The following is a 19,599-nucleotide window of genomic DNA, read 5'->3' as shown; positions in this document are numbered from 1 at the left end:
CATAATCAATATTGTAGTTTTTTTTTGCACAATTCCATTCACCTCCCATAGGAACAGGAAGGTAATTGTTTGACAACACGTTTATCACTTGTACTGTTCAATTTTACGAGACAAGTTTTGCATTGTACCAGAATCTCGCAAGTGTAAACATAAGCGAGTCAGCTGATTGGATCCACTTGGTGTCGCGGGCATCTGTCAAGCGAGAAGGCGTGGGGACGACGAGGAGGAGCAAGCAGCACGAAAGCGTGCAGAGCGAGAGTCAAACTTTGAACCACGCCAATTCTCGGACTACTTGCTTTATTTGCTATCTTCACATTAAGTCAAGTCGGAAGGAAGCCAGAGAACTGACAAGTGGGACACAACGCCAAGAAGCAGGCTATGATGCTGCTGACGTCCCGTTCAGGTAGGACGTCATGTCGTTTTTATCAACGTGAGCTCTTCAAGAACTCTTCAAATAAACGAAGATGTGAAATGATCAGCGCACTTTTTGACGTTATGTACTGAATGTAATCTTTTCATCCCATTCCAGAATGATAAACAGTGCTTGGAACTAATCATGATTCATTCTTGTATTCACGTGACACACGAGAGAAAATCAAATTTAATTCAAGGCCCTATCATGGAAATATATTCAAGGGCCACTGTGGAATGATCACTTTTCTGTGCAGTTTTACCACGAAGAATACAGGGGAAATAAATAATTCAGTTCTCCGAGATAGCAGTCCCCAAGGTGCATCATTTGCCTGCCTGCCCTTCCACTTAATCAATATTTGTGTTGGCTCACAATACGTTTAACATCATGACTTTTTGCAGATCAGCCCGCCTCTTCAAATCCCAGCGGATACTTTGCTATTGATAGATAGAAAATGGTTATCCTCTTTTGTCTAATTACCAGTCAAGCAAAGAACCAAGTTGCCCTGCCAATTTCCTGACTACTGACAACAAGTGAAACCTTCAATATCACCTCTACATAACATTGTTGGGGAGAATATACAACAAAAAAGGGAATTCAGTCGGAGCCATTTGCTTGATAAATCACAACTAGATTACAAACGTCATCAGTGGCACCTCACCTATAGCGTCACTTGACTTGTTGACTTGTTGAATTGTAACAAAACGTGTGACGTTCCATGAATTATTAATTTAAAACACTATCCAAGATTAAAAAATAACTTTATGCCTTTTGAAAAATGAATGTGAAATATTCGTTCCTAAATATTTTGGTGACTTTGCTTGTCGGTATAAGTAGACATGAAATGCTAAGCCATGAAAAGACGGGCAATTTGATGGTGATTTTTCTCAGCGCATCCATGCGTGGACATCGTTCCTTTCGTGAAGCACGTAACAGTTGTGACATGAATGTCAACTAGAGAGGCCAGGGTTTGCGAGCACAGTCTTAGTGTGATGTACTGAGTTAATCATTGACCAGTAATGTCTGCACCGGATGGAGACCTTTCAAGTGCTACCTAGTGTCTGGAAATAAATTGATTATATTCTGGAAAACTAGACGTTTACCAAAAGCATAGAAACCACCGATTGTTGGAGACAAATGTTTGATAATGACCAACGTCCAATAAATCGGATTCTCTCCACAGCAGTGTGAGCTAACACTGTATTTACATAATAAAAACGGATAGCCGTAGTAGTTCAGTTTGCTGAGGGCAGTGAACTGTGAATGAAGTTTTTTTGAGTGTGAGCCGAGCTGCATCCAAGCAGATCTCTTCGATGGCAGCCCTTCCTGCAAGTGGTAATTTGCAACACTTAGACTGTAACCCTAACCCTAACTATTCCTTTCATCCAGATACCCCGGCCTGGTGTTAAAGATGCTCTTATCTGGACGTCATACCCGGAGGTGACCCTGAGTGCTGGTGGCCGACTCTGCATCCCAGGTTGGGATGGCCGGCCGGACCCCCCAGTGGGGGACGTGTGTCTGTCTTCAGACCCTGCTGGCCTTTGCCTTGGCCAGCTGTCCCTCCCTGGCCCCAAACACAGTCAATTTCTCAGTGGTTTACACCATGCCCTTTTTCCAAGCTCGTGGGCCGATCCAGAACATTGTCAACAACTCCTTCTACCAGGAGGTGTATGTAGCCTCGCAAAATGTCATCGAAGCTGTCAACAGAAGCTTGGAGAAGACGTGGGGACTTCGGACCGGGCCGGTGGGGAGTCCAGAATGTCAGGTTTGTGATTTGTGTCAAATCGACAGAGACCCCAACTTCCTGGAGGACACAAACAATCAGGTGTTGTTGCTGGACACCCTCTTCATGTATTTATATTCGTGTGGAAGTTCCCAGTATGGCGTTTGCTATTTTCACCAACTCACCAACGACGGAGAGCCACCATCTATTTCCAAGTGCTTGTTTCGAGCCGGTTCAAACTCTGCCGCTTACTGTCCCGACTGTGTGGCCAGCCCTCTTGGTACCAAAGTCACCATGGTGGAGGAAGGTCAGACGGTCTACTTCTTTGTCGCCGCTACCGTCAATGAAAGTGTGACTCAGCGCTACGGAAGGAAGTCCATATCTGTGCGTCGACCTCTGGCGACCGAAGACGGCTTCTACAGCGACGTCCGTGGCCTGACTGTCCTTCCCGGGCTGAGGAGGACTTACCACATTGAATATGTCTACAGCTTTTTCACTCAAGAGTTTGTATATTTCCTCTCCGTTCAAAGAGAGAGTCCGGACCAAGATTCATCTCCGTTTCAAACTCGACTGGGCCGTCTTCCGCGGAATGAATGGGAGATGAAACGATACCGCGAGGTCATCCTCGAATGTCGTTTTGAACCCAAACGGCGGCGGAGGAACGTGGTGGGTGAACCTTACAGGGATGTGGTGTACAATGTGGTTCAGGCAGCACATTTTGGCAAAGCCGGGAGGGAGCTGGCTGAAGAATTGGGTGCGGAGGAGGAGGACGACATCCTCTACGGAGTCTTCGCCGTCACAGATGACAATGGAGTCACCGAGCACGATTCAGCCCTGTGCGCCTTCCCCGTGGACAATGCCAACGAGGCCATCGCTGACGGGGTGGATGACTGCTGTGAATCTGGACCTGAGCAACTGTCCAGGGGACTTTGCCACTTCCAGCCCTGTGAAAGTTGTCCTCATGAGGTGAGCCAACCAATGACTTTTCAAGGCAACCTACCATTGATGTAAGAAGAAGACAACGCCATTGAGTTTAGTCACGTTCAATCAATCCTAAATCATCTGCGTTTGCTGCTTCTGGCCTTTTGGCTAGAGCATGGAGAACAACGCCACATGCAGAGACCATCCAACCATGGTTTCCCAGCCCTACTACAGAGTGGACCTCTTCAACCGGCGGATGACAAATGTCCTCCTCACCTCTTTGTTGGTGACCACCATTGACAACAAGACCGTCGCCCATATCGGTACCTCCGACGGTCGGCTGCTGCAGGTGCGCTTCATTCTCTTTTGAATGTGCCCCTGAGAGGATTGTATTGATATTCATGTCTTCTCATCCTAAAGTCGTGTTTGTGCTTGCAGCTGGTGCTGACAAGATCCAGCCCGATTATCTTTGCCAATTACTCTTTGGCAGAGAACCAAAGGATCTCCTCCATAGCTGCAGTTTACTCATCAGAGTATCTCCTGTTTGTGGTCGGAGACAAGGTAAAAAAAACCAAATACACATTTCATGCGTATTTAGCTCAAATTGGTTATGTCACTTCCAGATGATTCGGGTCCCACAGAGAGGACCGGGATGTCAACACTTTCTGACTTGTGCCATGTGTCTGAGAGCCCCGAAGTTTATGAGCTGTGGCTGGTGCTCGGGGGTGTGTTCGTGGGAGAGCGAGTGCTCGAGTCATTGGCGGAATGAGTCTTGCCCGCCACGGATCACTGGGGTTAGTCTTCTTCTTGACTCGTGGACAAGATGTAAATCATTTTTTACCCAATAGCGGTTGCATTTCCAAGTTGCGCTGTAAGTTCTGCTTTATTGATGCAGTTCTTCCCGCGGACTGCTCCCCCTGACGGCCAAACAGAGTTAACAGTGTGCGGATGGGAGTTCCAGTCACCCCTAAGACCCGCTATTACCTCCAGAAGCCACCAGGTTAGACTGGGACAGACATCATGCATTGTGCTCCCTGTCAAGAGTAACAACACACAGTGAGTGAACTATGTGAGCTTCAATTTGCCCAAGTATGCATCTGTTCTATTGGAAGTCATGACTTTGTATTGGTATCATTAATTATGCGGAAAAAAAACTCTCAGAATTCACAAATTCCTGCTGGGTGCACTTTTGCCTTCCATTGAAAGATTCTAATAGTCTCTAATATTTCACTGAGCTCTACGACATGCTGATTCCAATCTTTTATGTCCTTTTGTTTTTAGCTTGGTGTGTAAGATTCGCTCCGGGGCTACTGATCTGTCAAAACCAGTCAACATCACAGTGGAAGTGCACGAGGGCGAGGGAGGTATGAAGGTGGAGGGACGATACGCCATTGACGGCAAGGCACAAATGCCCGGCTTTACGTTTCTGGTAACTTTAACGATGACCTTTGAGCCAACGTGAAATTTTTCCAGATCTTTTGTGTCTTAACTGATGAAATTGTATGCAGATACCCAACATCACAGAGATCCAGCCCAACTATGGGCCTCTCATCGGGGGAACATTGATTACAGTGACTGGAGCTCACTTGGATGCCGGAAGGACAAGGAGAGTCACGCTTGATGGCGTGCCCTGTCCCATAAAAAGGTCTGAAACATTTTTTTCCGAATTGTACCGCCTTGAGAGACTTCCTGAAGTAAGTTCTTCCACAGACGTGCCCCATCACGTTTGTTGGCTTTGTAAACTATCATTTCAAAAATGCCTCATAAGCAAAAATTGGATTGAACACGTGTCGATATATTTCAACTGTCATCTGTCTGCCTCTTTGCAGAGTCACAAAGCCCAAAGGCAATATGTCTTCCATCGTCTGTCTGTCCCAGCCCATCTCAGAAGTGAGGGACGTACCTCTGAGTGTTTTCATCGACAAGTCTCCCGTCATCACAACAAAGGTTTTTTACTACAAAGAAAACCCCAAGATTACAGCCGTCCTGCCTGATTGTAGCTTTGACAGGTAGGCAAAGTAACTGTCAATATTGAGGTCGAATAGCTTTTTTTCTCTTTTGAAATACCTTGTCTATGTTTGAACTCCAGGGGATCAAATATTTTGATTGAAGGAGAGAACCTGGATTCTGTTTATCGTACAATCATCCACTTCAAACCTAATGAGAGCCACTTGAAGCCTGTCACAAGGGTATCAAGCCCCGAATGACTCCTGTACCTTGAAAAAAAAAAAATAGTCTTCATAATATATAGGCCTTTTCAAATATGATTGTGTCATTTGTTTCCAGGAATGCATCGGCAAGGCCTTGTCCACAAGGATGCAATGTGTCACTCCGGTATTCCCACGGGACGAGACAGAGGAAGGAGAGCTTTCCTTCGACATGGATGGAGCAATGGGACTTTGGAACAAAGAGTTTTCCTACCACCCGTACGGCGAGCCAATACCTTTTGAAACAGAAGGACACGAGTTGCACTTATACCCTGGCTTTGATGAAGTTTCACTCCATGTAAGGATGAAGAGCTGATCATGGATTGTCAGTCGTGGCATTTTCCATGAGCATCGTTTTGATTTTCCTTACTGTTTATAGCATCAGAAACTAAATCTGGTTAGCTCCTGCATGACCATCATCATGACAGTGGCCGGTGTTGATTGTGATGCTAAAGTCCTGGATAATGAAATCACCTGCAGGATTCCCAAAAACTTAACCATCACAAGTGAAGGACTGCCTGTGAAGGTGAGTCCCACAGGAACTTTTCCAAATGAACAACAAAAGACCTGAGTCATTCATCCTAATCATTTACAAGAAATGAATTATAATTCCCAACACCATTAGGTCTAAGTAATTCCAGAATGTTGGCATCAAATATAAAGTCATACGGCAATATTTTCAGAGAGAATAAAAAAAATGCCCTCATAGTCTCTGAAGTTCAACAACAGCCTCAAGCTGCAATAATACGATTATCCATTTTGTGGAATGAACAACTAAAAGAAAACATGTTAACTGAGGAACTGTTTAGACAGAGGCGGGAAGCTGTTTCCCCGTTTCTCGTTGACATTTAACGGACAAAATATCGAGTTTTCTGTAGAAACCAAAATGATCTGACTCTCAGCGAGGTGTAGATTAGCATTATACATATGCTGATGCTTATACTCATACATATACTTACATATACGTATACTTAAGCTTATACTTCTACACATACGTACTTACTTCTATACTTATACATAGTTTACATGAAAATGGTGCATGGAGAACAAAATTCCTTCACAATGTATGACGGACTGTGTAATGGCATTTTAGATCTCCATAAACGGACAGGTCCACAACGTGGGTCGAGTAATTCGGGTCAGCAGCCACTACATGGTGGGGATCGTGCTGGGGATCCTCGCGGCTCTGGTGGCCGGGGCAGTGCTGGCCTTTGCTGTCATGAAGCACCTGAGGAAGAAAAAGAAAGGTAGCTGCGTGGACCTTGACTTGTTGAATCACGCAAGTCTCTCAACCAGAACATCCTCAGTGTTTCATTGTCTGCGCACTTCATGAGTGGTTGATCATTAAAACAATGTGAAATATTTTTCAGCTTCTATGGTGGAGAGCCGTTTGGCCCGCTGCGCAAGCCGTTCCGGGACAAATTCTGTTGAGTTGTCACCGGTTGGCGACTACAGGAGAGGTGACGTTCCAACTCGAGCTACCCGCCAGTCTGTCTGTGTGACCGATAACTTTTTTTTTTTTTTCATTTCCTTATCTCCGTGCTTTTCTCAGTCATATCCCTAAATCCTCCGTCTCCCATCGCCGGGCCCGTGGCCTTCCCCAGCCTGTCCTACGCCGCAGGCAGTATAGACGTTACTCTCACGCCTCTCATGGCTGCAGAGAAAATTTCCATTTCTAGTTTTAGACCCGAGTTATTGGAGGAGGTAAAAGATGTTCTTATTCCGGCTGAAATGCTCCTCGTGCAGCACCATCGCATCATTGGCAAGGGTAAGATATTGTGTGTTTGGGGATCGATCATTCTCTGACCTTTTTCTCTTCCTCCTCCAGGTCATTTTGGAACAGTCTATCATGGATATTTCACGGATCATAGCAATCGAGAAAAACACTGCGCTGTCAAGTCTTTGAATAGTGAGTCATGATTGTTAGTTTGTGACCCTCCAAAGGTTTGACTGAGATCCTATGGACCTTTTCCAAACATGGCGTGTCATTAGGGATAACGGATGTGGAAGAGGTGGAGCAGTTTTTGAAGGAAGGTATCATAATGAAGGGTTTCCATCACATCAACGTGCTGTCTCTGCTGGGCATCCTCCTGCCACAGGAAGGTCTACCTCTGGTGGTTCTACCTTACATGAAACACGGAGACCTACGCCACTTCATACGCTGCGAGAAGAGGGTGGGATATTCTTTGTCCGACTCGTGTGCAGAATCAAACATTTTCGCCTTTTTTTGTTTTTTTGTAGAACCCCACCGTGAAAGATCTCATTGGCTTCGGACTGCAGGTTGCCAAAGGGATGGAGTATTTGGCTCAGAAGAAGTTTGTCCACAGAGATCTCGCAGCACGCAACTGCATGTGGGTCGCAGAAAAATCAGCTGTTCTTCCAGCGACCTACTGATATGACATCCTATTTTGCTTTTCTGTCTTAGGCTGGATGAATCTTACACAGTCAAGGTGGCAGACTTTGGCATGGCCAGAGATGTTTTTGACAAGGAGTATTACAGTATTCAAGACCACAGAAAGGCCAAACTGCCCGTCAAATGGATGGCCATTGAGAGTCTACGGACACAGAAATTCACTTCCAAGTCCGATGTGGTAAGCAAAACATAAATGTCAAGTCTCCATCATATTTGATGTTTTGCTATTTTGTCACATTTGGTGTCGTGGGAGCAGTGGTCCTTTGGCGTGCTGATGTGGGAGATGCTGACCAGAGGAGCAAGCCCTTATCCTGAAGTGGACCCTTATGACATCACACACTACTTATTGAAGGGCAGGCGCCTTCCTCAGCCTCAGTACTGCCCTGGCCCTCTGTAAGTCGTACAACCATCAACATCGTAGTGCTTTCTTGCCTTATTTGAAATTGACAGGTGGTCAGTTAGCGCAAGGCCTGGTCAGCCACTGGTTCACTGCCCCCACAATATAATACGCCAAAAAGATTCCAAAAGTCCATGGTTCCAAATGCCATTTGTTTTATAAATGCAAATGTGTGATGTTTTTTTTTTTTTTTAATCACCGCTGTCAAGGGGACAATAATGTAATGTTGATCATGATCGCTTCTTTCACGACGTTTTTCGTTGTAATGCAACTCCTTTTTATTTAGAAGCTTGTGTAACAACTGATTTTTGTTGATGGTGTGCCTCGAGATATTTTCCAGGTGTGTCGTCCATGTTAAGCAATACTTTGTATTTTGGAGTTAATATGGCCAACAGAAACAACACGCACACACATCCCGTTACCATGAAACATGTTTTCTTTCGAAAATACGATAATGACAAATCCCTTTGCATGCAATAGAATAGAATAGATAAGCCATTCATTCTTGCTTCACAACTTCAGTGTTTCTCAACCTTCAGTGAGCCAAGGTTGCCTCCCTTTTCCATCAGAATCAATCGACACCCAAACAAAATGATGACATCTTAAATGATCCCAAACTCGATTGTTACAATTCAAATGTACTCCAATTGTTTTTGTTGTTACAGGTACAGCATTATGCTTGAGTGCTGGGACCCCGATCCAGAATTGAGGCCTAACTTTGCCACGTTGGTGTCTGCTATCACCAGCATCCTCTCAAGCCTCGAAGGAGAACATTACATCAGTCTGAACGTCACGTACGTCAACCTGGACCAGCCGAGGCCCTACCCAGCACTCACAGAGTCTGCTGACGAATACGACTCCACGGACGCTGATAGTCACTCGGGTTCCGTCTCCTCCTGATCGTATCCCCTTCAAACTGACCTGGCATCACTTTGAAACACAAGAGGACAAAAAACTAATTCAAGTATGTTTTACCCTTAAGCAGCACGCACTAGTAGCACTAATTTTGTCTTGTACGACTAGTGTGTGAAAGTATATAGCAGTTTATTTATATACTGACTTCTTTTGCAAGTGAGGACAGAGTGTACTAGTTGCCTACATGGACGTTAAACGGGCTCTCCAAAAAATATTGAATCAATGCTCAAACGGCTTTCGATTTTCTTAGTATGACATTTAAATATACGCTTTTAATTGCCCTGCAGTCCACTGTTTGTTTTGTAAACCCGGATGAAGGGAAGCAATTTGCTTGTTCCAAATATCTATATATCAAAATGTACCAAAAACAAAATTTGATGTTCGTATTGAGCTCATGTTTGAGAAAGTGTCATAAATTATAAATATTTATTTGTTTATACTCGTGTCATAATGATTTGGGTGCCCCTTGTAAACGTTTCAAGCGTGTAATATTGTAGTGACCGCTAGAGGTCAGCGTTGCGTTACATACTTTGTCGGTTTGGACCTTTAAATGGATCAAATGGTTTCATAGTGACGCTTCTCTATTTTCAGTAGTCTAGCAACACAATTGACCCCCATCATCTTTTTAAATTAGTATACAAATGATGCAGCCCGACTTATTAGAAAGAAAAACACCCCAATTAGGCGCCATTTCATTTTTTCCTGTCACCTATTTATTTTGCCCTGAAGATTAAGTTGAAGCAAGCAAAGACATTTTCAATTAAAAGAGCAGATGAGACAGTCAGAGTTGACAAGCACTCTATCAGCCTCTCAAATAAACCAAACAAACATCCTCCCCCACATTCCTGGCGTTACTCTCACACATCTGACTCAAACAAAGAAAACCAGAGGGAAATAAACATGATGCTTTTTTTTTTTTTTTTTTTCCATCTTGCCAAAGCATAGTCAAAATCCTTCACTTTGCAGATAAACCAGGCTATAACTCTCGGAGCATCTTAAAGCGTTTCTCCTGAGCAGGGTTCACCGAGAGGTCCTATGCAGTATGCCCTTTGATGTCTTACTTATCCACATAAATGTTTCCTCTTCTCTGCTGTGTATGTTTTTAATGTCAAGATCATTCGAGAACCGTTCTGCTGTCATCGACCGGTGTGAGCAGACGATCAGCTTTCGAAAGAATTAAGGGGCGTGAACCAGAAGTGGGGATCCTCCAAATGTGAACGAAGATAATGAACTCATTTCCGCGGTGACATAAAAATATGGTATCCCGTAGCACACGAGGGCACAGTCAGATGTTCGGAGTATTGTACGCAAGCATGTTGCCATGGTGAAGCAGTCCTGCCGCAATTCTGTCCTCTTCTCACCTGAATTGGCCTTGCAAATTCCAATTCCATGTTTAACATGTTGAAAGCCTGAGCTGAGGATTCGACTTACTCACTGCCGGCCACTCGATTTAAGAAGTCGCTTTAATTGTACGGGGACCGAACGGCCCATAATAAAAGTAATGAAGCCCGGTGTCATTAAATGTGTTTGGAATTTCTGGCCACCTAGTGGATGTAAAGCCATTACAGAGCCACCAGGAGTGAATTGTTGTGCACGGTGGCCTTTTGAGCGCATTTCAGAACATCAGCAGCATTTTCCAGTTACAAAAACAGCTTGTTTTCATATTTGAGTTGTTTCCTGGCTGTCTACTAATATACGTACAAAACGGTACGTAATGCTGAGTCATCAAATGATTTGCTCGTTATGCATCGGTGGGCGGACTGCAGATACCAACAGCTTCAACTTACGATCTTTCAAACATGCAAACGACAGCTGTTTTCTACTCTGACACGTGGAAGAAATTAATGAGGACATATTTTCTACTCATGCATTTGCTCAGCTACTGTATGTCTCGTATCCCAATAATTTTTTATTTTTTTGGCTCTCCATCACGGCCCTTTTCAAGCGAGACGGCACACCCCTCACGAGGAAAGCATCAATCTTGAATATCTCCAGGGACCGAGCAGCCTGTCTCTCAGCACCCTCCTCTTGCTTGCTCATCAAAATCGACGAGCGCTCTATTCAATGACAACTATCTGACTTTCGGGCCACGTGTGTTGCGGGACCTTCGTAGCGACGTTCTCCTAGTCATCGGCATCCATTTTTAATGATGTTAGAGTACGTGGCTCATCAGGCTCCTGTCAGAGTGTAGGCTTGCTGAGAGGGATAAGAGCTCTCACTGCTGCTATGTCGAAATAGATGTGCTGTTATTACTGCCCACCTCTGCTGGACCATCTGTGGAGTGGCAGAGCGATGTGACAATTACATAAGATGTTCACAACAAGCCCCCTCGTTCCTATATTTTGAGAAAGCATTTTGATTTCTGTCAGATTACAGATCCGGTGGTAAAATTAATTTATCACCAATACCATTTTGTGAACTGGATAAACTGACCACTAAGTGTACATGCTCTGAAATTGGCCCGATAAATACAGCATACACAAAACTATTCTTTCCACGTTGTCGCATGTCTCAAAGGCATTACTCAAGAGCTGACTTCTTTTGAAAGTTTGCCACCAAATCCGACTCGGAGAGGGCAAATAGGCAACTCTACACGATCATGAAAAATTCAAGTACATGGCAGGCAAATGCAGTGATGGATGGAGACTGGAACTGAATATAAATATGATCCACCGAGGTAAACAACTTCATCTCGACACCATTCTTGTTCACGGAAATCTTTTTATCACCTTCGTATCGGGGCTCAATAGGCAATTGCAGTTTTTCAAATCAAAGCTAACATGCATGCGAGCGTTGGTTTCTTTTTGTGGCAGCATTTGCCTCCCACGCCAGCCAGCGGTGATGCATCCACACACATGACTAAATAAATTAGCACTCATCTTAAAATCTAATGAAAACCTGATGCTCTTCAAACCCTGCAGGAGCAATTTGCATAATAATTAGAACATTGCAAAAGCCGTGGGGGAGGATGGCACAACAAACTCCTGTCAAGTGAATTATTAAAAATACTATAGACAACTGGTTGGGCAGTTTTCAGACCTCTATACTTTGCTTCCAAACTTGACTGCTAAGACGAAACGACATTCATTCGGGAAAATCAAATCAGCAGGTGGCACTCACACAAAAGAGACGACGGGTGGATATCAGAAGCACTTTTACTTAAACAAAGGCTTCGTTAGTTTTATATGTGTTGCTTGATTGCCAGCAATTAATTAGTTTATCTTGGGAAAAATGCAGAGCTGAAAAATACACCTACCTCTATGTTGATGTGTTTCTCTTTGATGGCCAATTTAAAATAAATAAAATGATCCACTCTGCAATTAGAAAAGGAATCAAATCAATTGGCTGATTGGTCTTAAAGCACATGTTGACTGAAGCCCTATGATTTTATGCTAGTCACTGAAACTTGCTGGTAGTTTAATTACCTGTTGCCCGTTAAGGTCGAACATCATAGATGAAAGTAGAGCCTAAATATTCTAAAGCACAATGTAATCCTGATGCGTCATTGTGAATCACGATTAAGCACATTTAGTGCTCCTCTGGCAAGCAGATGCACAATTTGATGTGTGCCCTACATTTCATAATGACTGTTTGCTTCATGATTAAATATCACAAGACATACTGGCATATTAGACAAATACCTTGCTGGTTGAAGAAACAATTTCCACTACAAAATTACATTCATGCCAGAAGCCCAAATAATGAGCCTTTGAGCCGATTTCAAAAATTCAGGAGAGGCGCGCTAACATGAAATGCACTCGACTGTGACATCTTTTGCGCCTGAAGTAACTTGATGTGATTTTTTTTTTTCATAGCTTTGTATGTATCTACTGGATCGATTGATTTATGTCATTAGAATTGATGTTTCAAATCAACAGGTGTCGGGCAAATCGTGCGATGGTTACAGGTTACAAAGGAAACATAAAATGCTTTCTGCTTCATTGAAAATATTAAATGCAGCCTGTAGTTTCACACTGCAAAAGCAAATGATTGAGCCCCCAATAAGGTGCGGCAGAAGAGAGAAGCTTGGAATCAAAAACTCAAATCATACAACAAAAGCATGTGGCTTTCCTGACATTTTGATCCAAGTTGGCAATCATTCAAATACTGTCTTAAAAACAACTCTTGCAGACAGTGCGTAGGTCTGTGTACAGAGTGCCAGGATGTGCTGGACTGATATTTCCTCTCATTTACACCAAGGCAGCCGTCATCAGTCAGACTGATGTCACAGAAAAGGTCTGTAGTCGCGCGTAATCTTGTGACAGATACTTTGTGTCATTTAATTTCATTCGGGAAACCTGTTTTGAAGGAAACAAACCCAAACTGCTCTCACCAAGACTCGATATTGATTCATGAATGAAGCAAAACCACCACAACCTTTACAACGTTGCAAAATGCAAATCAAACAAATGTTACAAACTATTTATGAGTGAAAGGGGAGAAGACGGTTCAAATATCAGCCTATCACAGTCCCGGCTTCCAAGGTACACTGTGCTTTGTTCGACTCCTAATGTGCACTCTTTGTGATATGCTTGTTGCCATGGTAACGCTTGTTTTCACAATGAGTATGTGTAGGATGGCGGCAGTAACGATAGCTCAGCTTTTACTGGGACTTTGCAACAAATGAGGTGAAACGGGACAGAGGGCCCCCAAAACAAACAAACAAACAAACAAACAAACAAACAAACAAACAAACAAACAAACAAATCTGTTGAGTTATGAATGAATGACTGTTTGTCGATATCTCAGCCTGAAACGTAAAAATAAAAGTCCACTAATATCACACTGCTGCACCTGCCACATATAGTGTAAGTCATGTTGACTTTGGCCTGAGGACCAAAACACCAAGGAGTGACTTACCTGCTTAGGCCGAGTTGAATAATTTACCTCGGTCAGAGTAGTTCAAACAATAATGGATGGGTGGGAGTTCCCCTTGGCACCTCCCCGGGGACATGCAAGAGTTGGAGCACCCACTCTAATTGCTAACTCTTGTCCAATAGAAGCTTTTAATTAGAGTGCACGGAGTGTGTTCGAGTCTTCTCGAAGCTCCGCTTGTCAGCCTTTGGCGTGACGGGCAAAGTGGTCCTCCTATGGCCGTAGTCATAACTGCGCAAATCACATGAAGGCGTAATGGCCGTGACTGTAGGAAGGGAAATAAACAGAATCAGTCCTGAGATTTCAAAATATCTTTGTTTATTGTTGTCTCGACTGACCACTCATCCCTGGTCCAAATTTAAGCCCAAGTGGCGGTTTATGCAACTGTGTGGACATCCCGATTGAGCACGACGCTGACAAAAGTGCAATGAAGAGCCATCGTACCAGCCCCCCCCCCCGCACCCCTTGGCGCCACAATCCCCGCCTCCGCTTCACAGGGCTGTCGACCAAGCATCTCCAAGCCACCCACCCACCCGACCACCCATCCTCAACCCATATGCACTTGTCACCTTCCTAATGTACGTATACGTTACCATGGAAAAGTCCATAAGCCTGTCATCTAAATATATTGCTGTTTAATTATATATATTTTCCACTTCTTTCATTCTCACCATCCTGCCTGCCCTGTATATGATTTTCAACATTTGCTGGAGAAGTCATTGCTTGATATATGATTGACTTGATTCTATTCCGCAGTGTGTACCTCTTTTACATTTCATTGTTGTTACATCCCAAAAATATTTCTGTTGTTGCCATTATTAGAAAGGCATAATATTTTGCACCGTTGACGCCTACGCAGTACCTAAGAAGCGTCCTTTTTGTCCACGTCTGGCTTTGCACCATCAAATGCCCAAATTGTGAAAAGAGGATTTAGCAGATTACGCCATTGTTGATTTGGTACAAACAAAGACAGTAGCTTCTCAAAAATACAATTTTTTCGTACAGAAACCTAAAATTAAGTTGGGGATGTTGATGGAAATTGCGACTCCCAAATTTCGTTTGCTGCGTTTCAATTGTTTTGCATGAATTCTTTTGTTTTTGCGGAAGGATGTGACTGGAATTAACTGCTCTAAGCAGGAGACAACTTTCCTCAAATTAATCACGGAGTCGTCCGTGCTTTTTCAACGCTTCTGATAACTATGGCAATTAGTTGCAACATCTGGGTCTGTCAATGGACCGGCTCTCGTCTTCCTCAAGTGATCTTATTCTCGACCCACAAGCACACGTCGACCACAACTCACCACCTACCACTTGCTTGTAATGCAGACACCGTGTGGGGGTTGGTTAAACAGCAAGTTTAATTCACACGCTAGCCAGCTCACTCTTAAAACGTATTTTATACCTGATTACCATCGACTTTTTTTTTTTTAAATGAATAGCCTTTCTGTTTAATGGAGAGTCTCACACTCTCTGCCGGCGTCTTCCATTTATCATTGTGCGTGCCGTCAAAAACAGAAGCTCCTGGTGGAGTTTGTACGTCTTCTAGTCCTAGCTCACAGAAGTCCTCGGAGGATCCACAGAGCGAGGACATACAGTCATGCTCATATTTTTACATACCCTGACAGAATTTGGCCATTTTTCGTATAGTAGGACTGATAGTCTTTTCTTTATATTTACAGTCAGGTAAGGCCTTTTTAAATGATAACGATAACCAAAATCACCAAGATTTGGCCAGATAACCTTTAGACATTTTGACACATGCAGGTTTGAATGACTATGAAACGAGAGTTTCCACCTTTGTGATTAGATTGTAAGATATCTTTGTAGATCTTTAGCAGAGCTGTTGCTCGATTTCATGGACTGGGACAATCGAGAACAGATTTTCATTTGGCAATGGACAGCAGCGTAAAACAAAGCAAAATAAAAGCAAATAAAGTGTGCTGTCTGATATCATCAAGCACATCGTAAAAAGTCAATGACCAGCATCTGTGGTTTGGGTTGTTGTGGTCTTCCCGGCGCAGTGAAACATTGGGAAACCAAATGTTTGTATATTTGTCAACACAATGGTGCTTTTGTGATAAACAGCGTGTGAGACAGACAATAAACACCATGCGATCGGTGCTTTAACCCAAAATACGTTTATTGAGAAGCACCAGTCATTGCAACTGGCCAGCCTGAAGGATAAACATTGTTTTTGTCCAGTGGGCACAGAGCCAGAGACAACTGGGTTGTAATACCAACACAACAGTTCTGCTTATGTGCTGAATAGAGACTCCGCCCGGGAGTCGGGATTTATCAAGGCATTGATGATGCTCAAAAGGGGGATTGAGACTCAACGGGTTGCACCGGGCATCCGCTGTGCTTTGCACGTCACTGCTTTCTATTCCCAGAAAGTTTGCTTCCTGGAGGGTCTCTGTAGAGAATTAGTGACGTCTTTAACCTCAGGTTCTCTAGGGCCATTTCGTATTTTCTGCTACCTCAAGAGAGCAAAATCTGACATTTAGGTGGTGCTGTTTTTGGGGGTAAGCAAGAACCGTGACATAACCGCAAATGTTTGCGCGAATGGTCAGGATCGTTTTGCTTCCAATTCTATTTCCAATCACTGAATGAATATGAAATGAAGATTTATTTTACTTAGTGAAAATCAGAGCGTGCATTTAGGAAGCGGTGCTCCGTTTGACAGCGGAGGCCGGTAGGATGTTTCCCGCTGACATTTTAGCTCACCCGTGCTCGGGATTATCGGACCAACGACAGTTGATTGATAGAGCAGGGACACTTCCCCTACTTGCTTCTGGAAGAGATGCAATCATAGATAGAAAATCCATTCCCCCAAGACATTGTGAGATGGATGTAGAATGAATAGAGGCTTGTTCACTTAAAAAAATCCATTTTCCTCATATCTACAGTGATATGCGATTGCTCCTGCTTTCTTGTCTACGGGATCTGTGCCGACAAGACCGAGTTGAGCTGAGTATTTGTAAAGCTTAATTTTCAAGCTTAATATCAGCGACAGAAATTGCTAACACACACACGCACACATATCCATGAGCATCCATGAAATGATATTGTGCTTAAGTATAATACAAAGTCGACACTTCAGGGAAGTTCATCCATGCTGAGATCCGCCAATCATCGCAAAAATGTTGTGCGATAGCATTCTAAACGCACTCGCCCAAGCACTGTAGGAGGCTAAAGACACCATGTCAGCAATAATCTCACGCTGCATGTGGGAATCATTTTAGCTCACTCTTCCCTGTGACTGCCTTCACCTTTTCAATTCACTGACGCACTTTCTGAGATATATGTCAAGTCGACATATATCGACGGCTGCGAGATAATCGTAAATTGTGAAGATCGTGTGCTGGCCGGTGGTACACAATGTGTGTTGATATCACGAGATAATCGTTGCAATATTTATAACTGATGGAGGGAGTTTTCTTTTTTTTTTTTTTTTATTTCCCCACAGGAATATCATTACAAGAGGAAGTATGAATACTGTATACTGAGCACATGTGATAATTTGAAAAAGAGGAGTGGAGTGGAAAAAAACATGGTGCTCCAAGCATAGAAGCAACATCTTTCCTCACAGGAATTGTTAAGGAGACAATTAGAGTCCTTTTATAACAGCCCTGCTGCGTAATGTTTTCCTCCTAAATATGATCACATTCTCTCTACCTTTATACACACACACACAAATAATCTGTACACACCTACCATTTAAAATACGTTGAAATTAATTTGCATCCTAATGATGTGAATGGATGCATGAGGCAACGTTAAAAGGTACTTTAGAGACTGGAAATGGAGCAGCCATTGAACAAATGGAAAAGTCCAAATTCGCCATGACTCCATGTCATGTTTCTACCAAGAAAAGATGGCCATAGAGGGCTAATCAGTTTCGACTAATGTGGGAACAGCAAAGGATGTGCGACAAAACGCTGCATGTTCAAGTGGCATCCATCTTATCGCATTGCAGCGCATAAATACGCCACCCACCCACCACTGCCATCGGCTCATAACACACACACACACACACACACACACACACACACACACACACACACACACACACACACACACACACACACACACACACACACACACACACACACACACACACTCTTATTACCTCTGCCACATTCATTCATCACAATGAAAAAAGTAGTGGTATTTAGACTAAATAATCAGTAGAACATTTAATTCTTCTTTCCTTTTCTCACATGGTGTGCGTCAATGCCACTCTATTGGACTCCTGCATATTTCTTTTCATGATGAAATCCCACACTTCTCACCAGGTATGAAGATGTGAAGCGCGCCACATGAATCGGAGTGTCAAGGTTTATAGGATTACACAACCGGGCTGGCTTCGTTGCCGCATCAACAGCATGTCATCTTGCTAGATCCTGTTCGCCAGGTTACCATGGTTACATTGGTTTATCTGCAATCAATAGAGTCCACTTTTGAATGATGAATCACCTTCATCAAACCTGCTCATATTTTTTTCAAGTACAAAGTTATGTAACTCATAACACACTCACCTGGAGGTGATTTCAAGTTGTCATTTAACCTCCCGTGCTTGATTTTAGAATACGGGAGGACACCAAAATATTGAATGTCATTGCATGAGTGTTCCTAATGTCGCATTTCCGTCAGCCAACTCACATGGAGAGTGTTGTCATGTGTACGTTCGTGTGGATGGATTGCAGAGTTGACATATGGTGTCCTGCTCTGGCAGATTCACCCCCTGTTTGGGAACAAACTGCCGAGGGCAAAATTGATTTTTTTTCAGTTTTTTTTATTTTTTATTTGCCCTGGTGTGATGTCTTGCTTGATATGCATACATCCATTCATTAGCCTGTATATTTATATATATATTTGTTTATCTTGCAGTTAAATTGATTATTTTCTAACCTTCCATCAAAAAGGTCTGATAGCCATCTGAGGATTTCACATGCAACGTTTTCTTTCTCTCCACGCTGACATAACCTACTGTATTGTGTCACGTGGAAGATTTTTTGAAGCGTGTAGTGTAAATCCAAAAGGCTTACATGATCCAATTTATGTCCTGACATTATCCCTCAACTCCCCAAGCAGGAACAAGTAAGGAACACATGACTTTGTACATGAGTCCACAGCTGTAAGAACAAAATCAAGCTCGAGGAAAACTTCAGCAAAAGCGCAACCCTGGAGACCAGAGCACAATTTGCTGTCTCCTTTTTTTTTTTTTTTTCGCTGCGGAGCAACTGATGGATGAAAGCATGCTGTCATGAAGTCGCTTTGACACATGCTTCTCCTGCTCAGAGCTGCTCATGAGGAGCATAGCACTAAGGAGCAGCCGTTAGTACACGCGTGACCTGCTTTTGGCTATGCGACACACAGATGGAGACCATGTGCGGGAATCATCAGCAATATCTCCGTACAAATGAGTTGCTAGCTCAACAACACATCTTGTGAAGGACACCAAGCTAGGTTTAGGAGCTCTTGGATTTTAAATGCCTCATTCTACTTCATTTGCAAACATGTTTTTTTTCCCCCTTGACAATTGTTGCTTTAGCACAGTGAGAGGCATCTCACTTCCTCCTGCACACCAAGACAATACCAGCGTTGGTACATGGCCGATCCATCGGTGTGATGTCAGTCTGACAGATGGATCCGAAGTGCCCGGCTTGACAAGCTGCTGGTGACTTTTGCTGTTGCTCAGCACATTTTTCCGGACACTGCGTGTGCTTATCACGT

General features: G+C 43.5%; 1 protein-coding gene across 1 annotated transcript; it reads left to right on the top strand.

Moving 5' to 3' along the window:
• Nucleotides 1–152: 152 nt before the first annotated feature.
• mst1rb (macrophage stimulating 1 receptor b) lies at nucleotides 153–9,393 on the top strand. The gene is made up of 21 exons (XM_085923713.1): nucleotides 153–403; nucleotides 1,802–3,101; nucleotides 3,229–3,405; nucleotides 3,495–3,617; nucleotides 3,680–3,850; nucleotides 3,952–4,112; nucleotides 4,338–4,485; nucleotides 4,565–4,701; nucleotides 4,886–5,065; nucleotides 5,146–5,245; nucleotides 5,343–5,561; nucleotides 5,643–5,789; nucleotides 6,357–6,510; nucleotides 6,634–6,723; nucleotides 6,816–7,031; nucleotides 7,092–7,172; nucleotides 7,256–7,437; nucleotides 7,505–7,614; nucleotides 7,689–7,854; nucleotides 7,933–8,069; nucleotides 8,739–9,393. Exons 2-21 carry the CDS (start codon nucleotides 1,896–1,898, stop codon nucleotides 8,971–8,973), a joined length of 4,140 nt encoding a protein of 1,379 aa, XP_085779839.1. The 5' UTR covers nucleotides 153–403; nucleotides 1,802–1,895; the 3' UTR covers nucleotides 8,974–9,393.
• Nucleotides 9,394–19,599: the final 10,206 nt, after the last annotated feature.

This window comes from Syngnathus leptorhynchus, chromosome 11 (assembly GCF_054491065.1).
Source record: "Syngnathus leptorhynchus isolate UIUO chromosome 11, UIUO_Slep, whole genome shotgun sequence".
Taxonomy (NCBI): Eukaryota; Metazoa; Chordata; class Actinopteri; order Syngnathiformes; family Syngnathidae; genus Syngnathus; species Syngnathus leptorhynchus.
The sequence above is the reverse complement of the archived record's forward strand: the minus strand, read 5'-3'. Positions and strand labels throughout refer to the sequence as shown.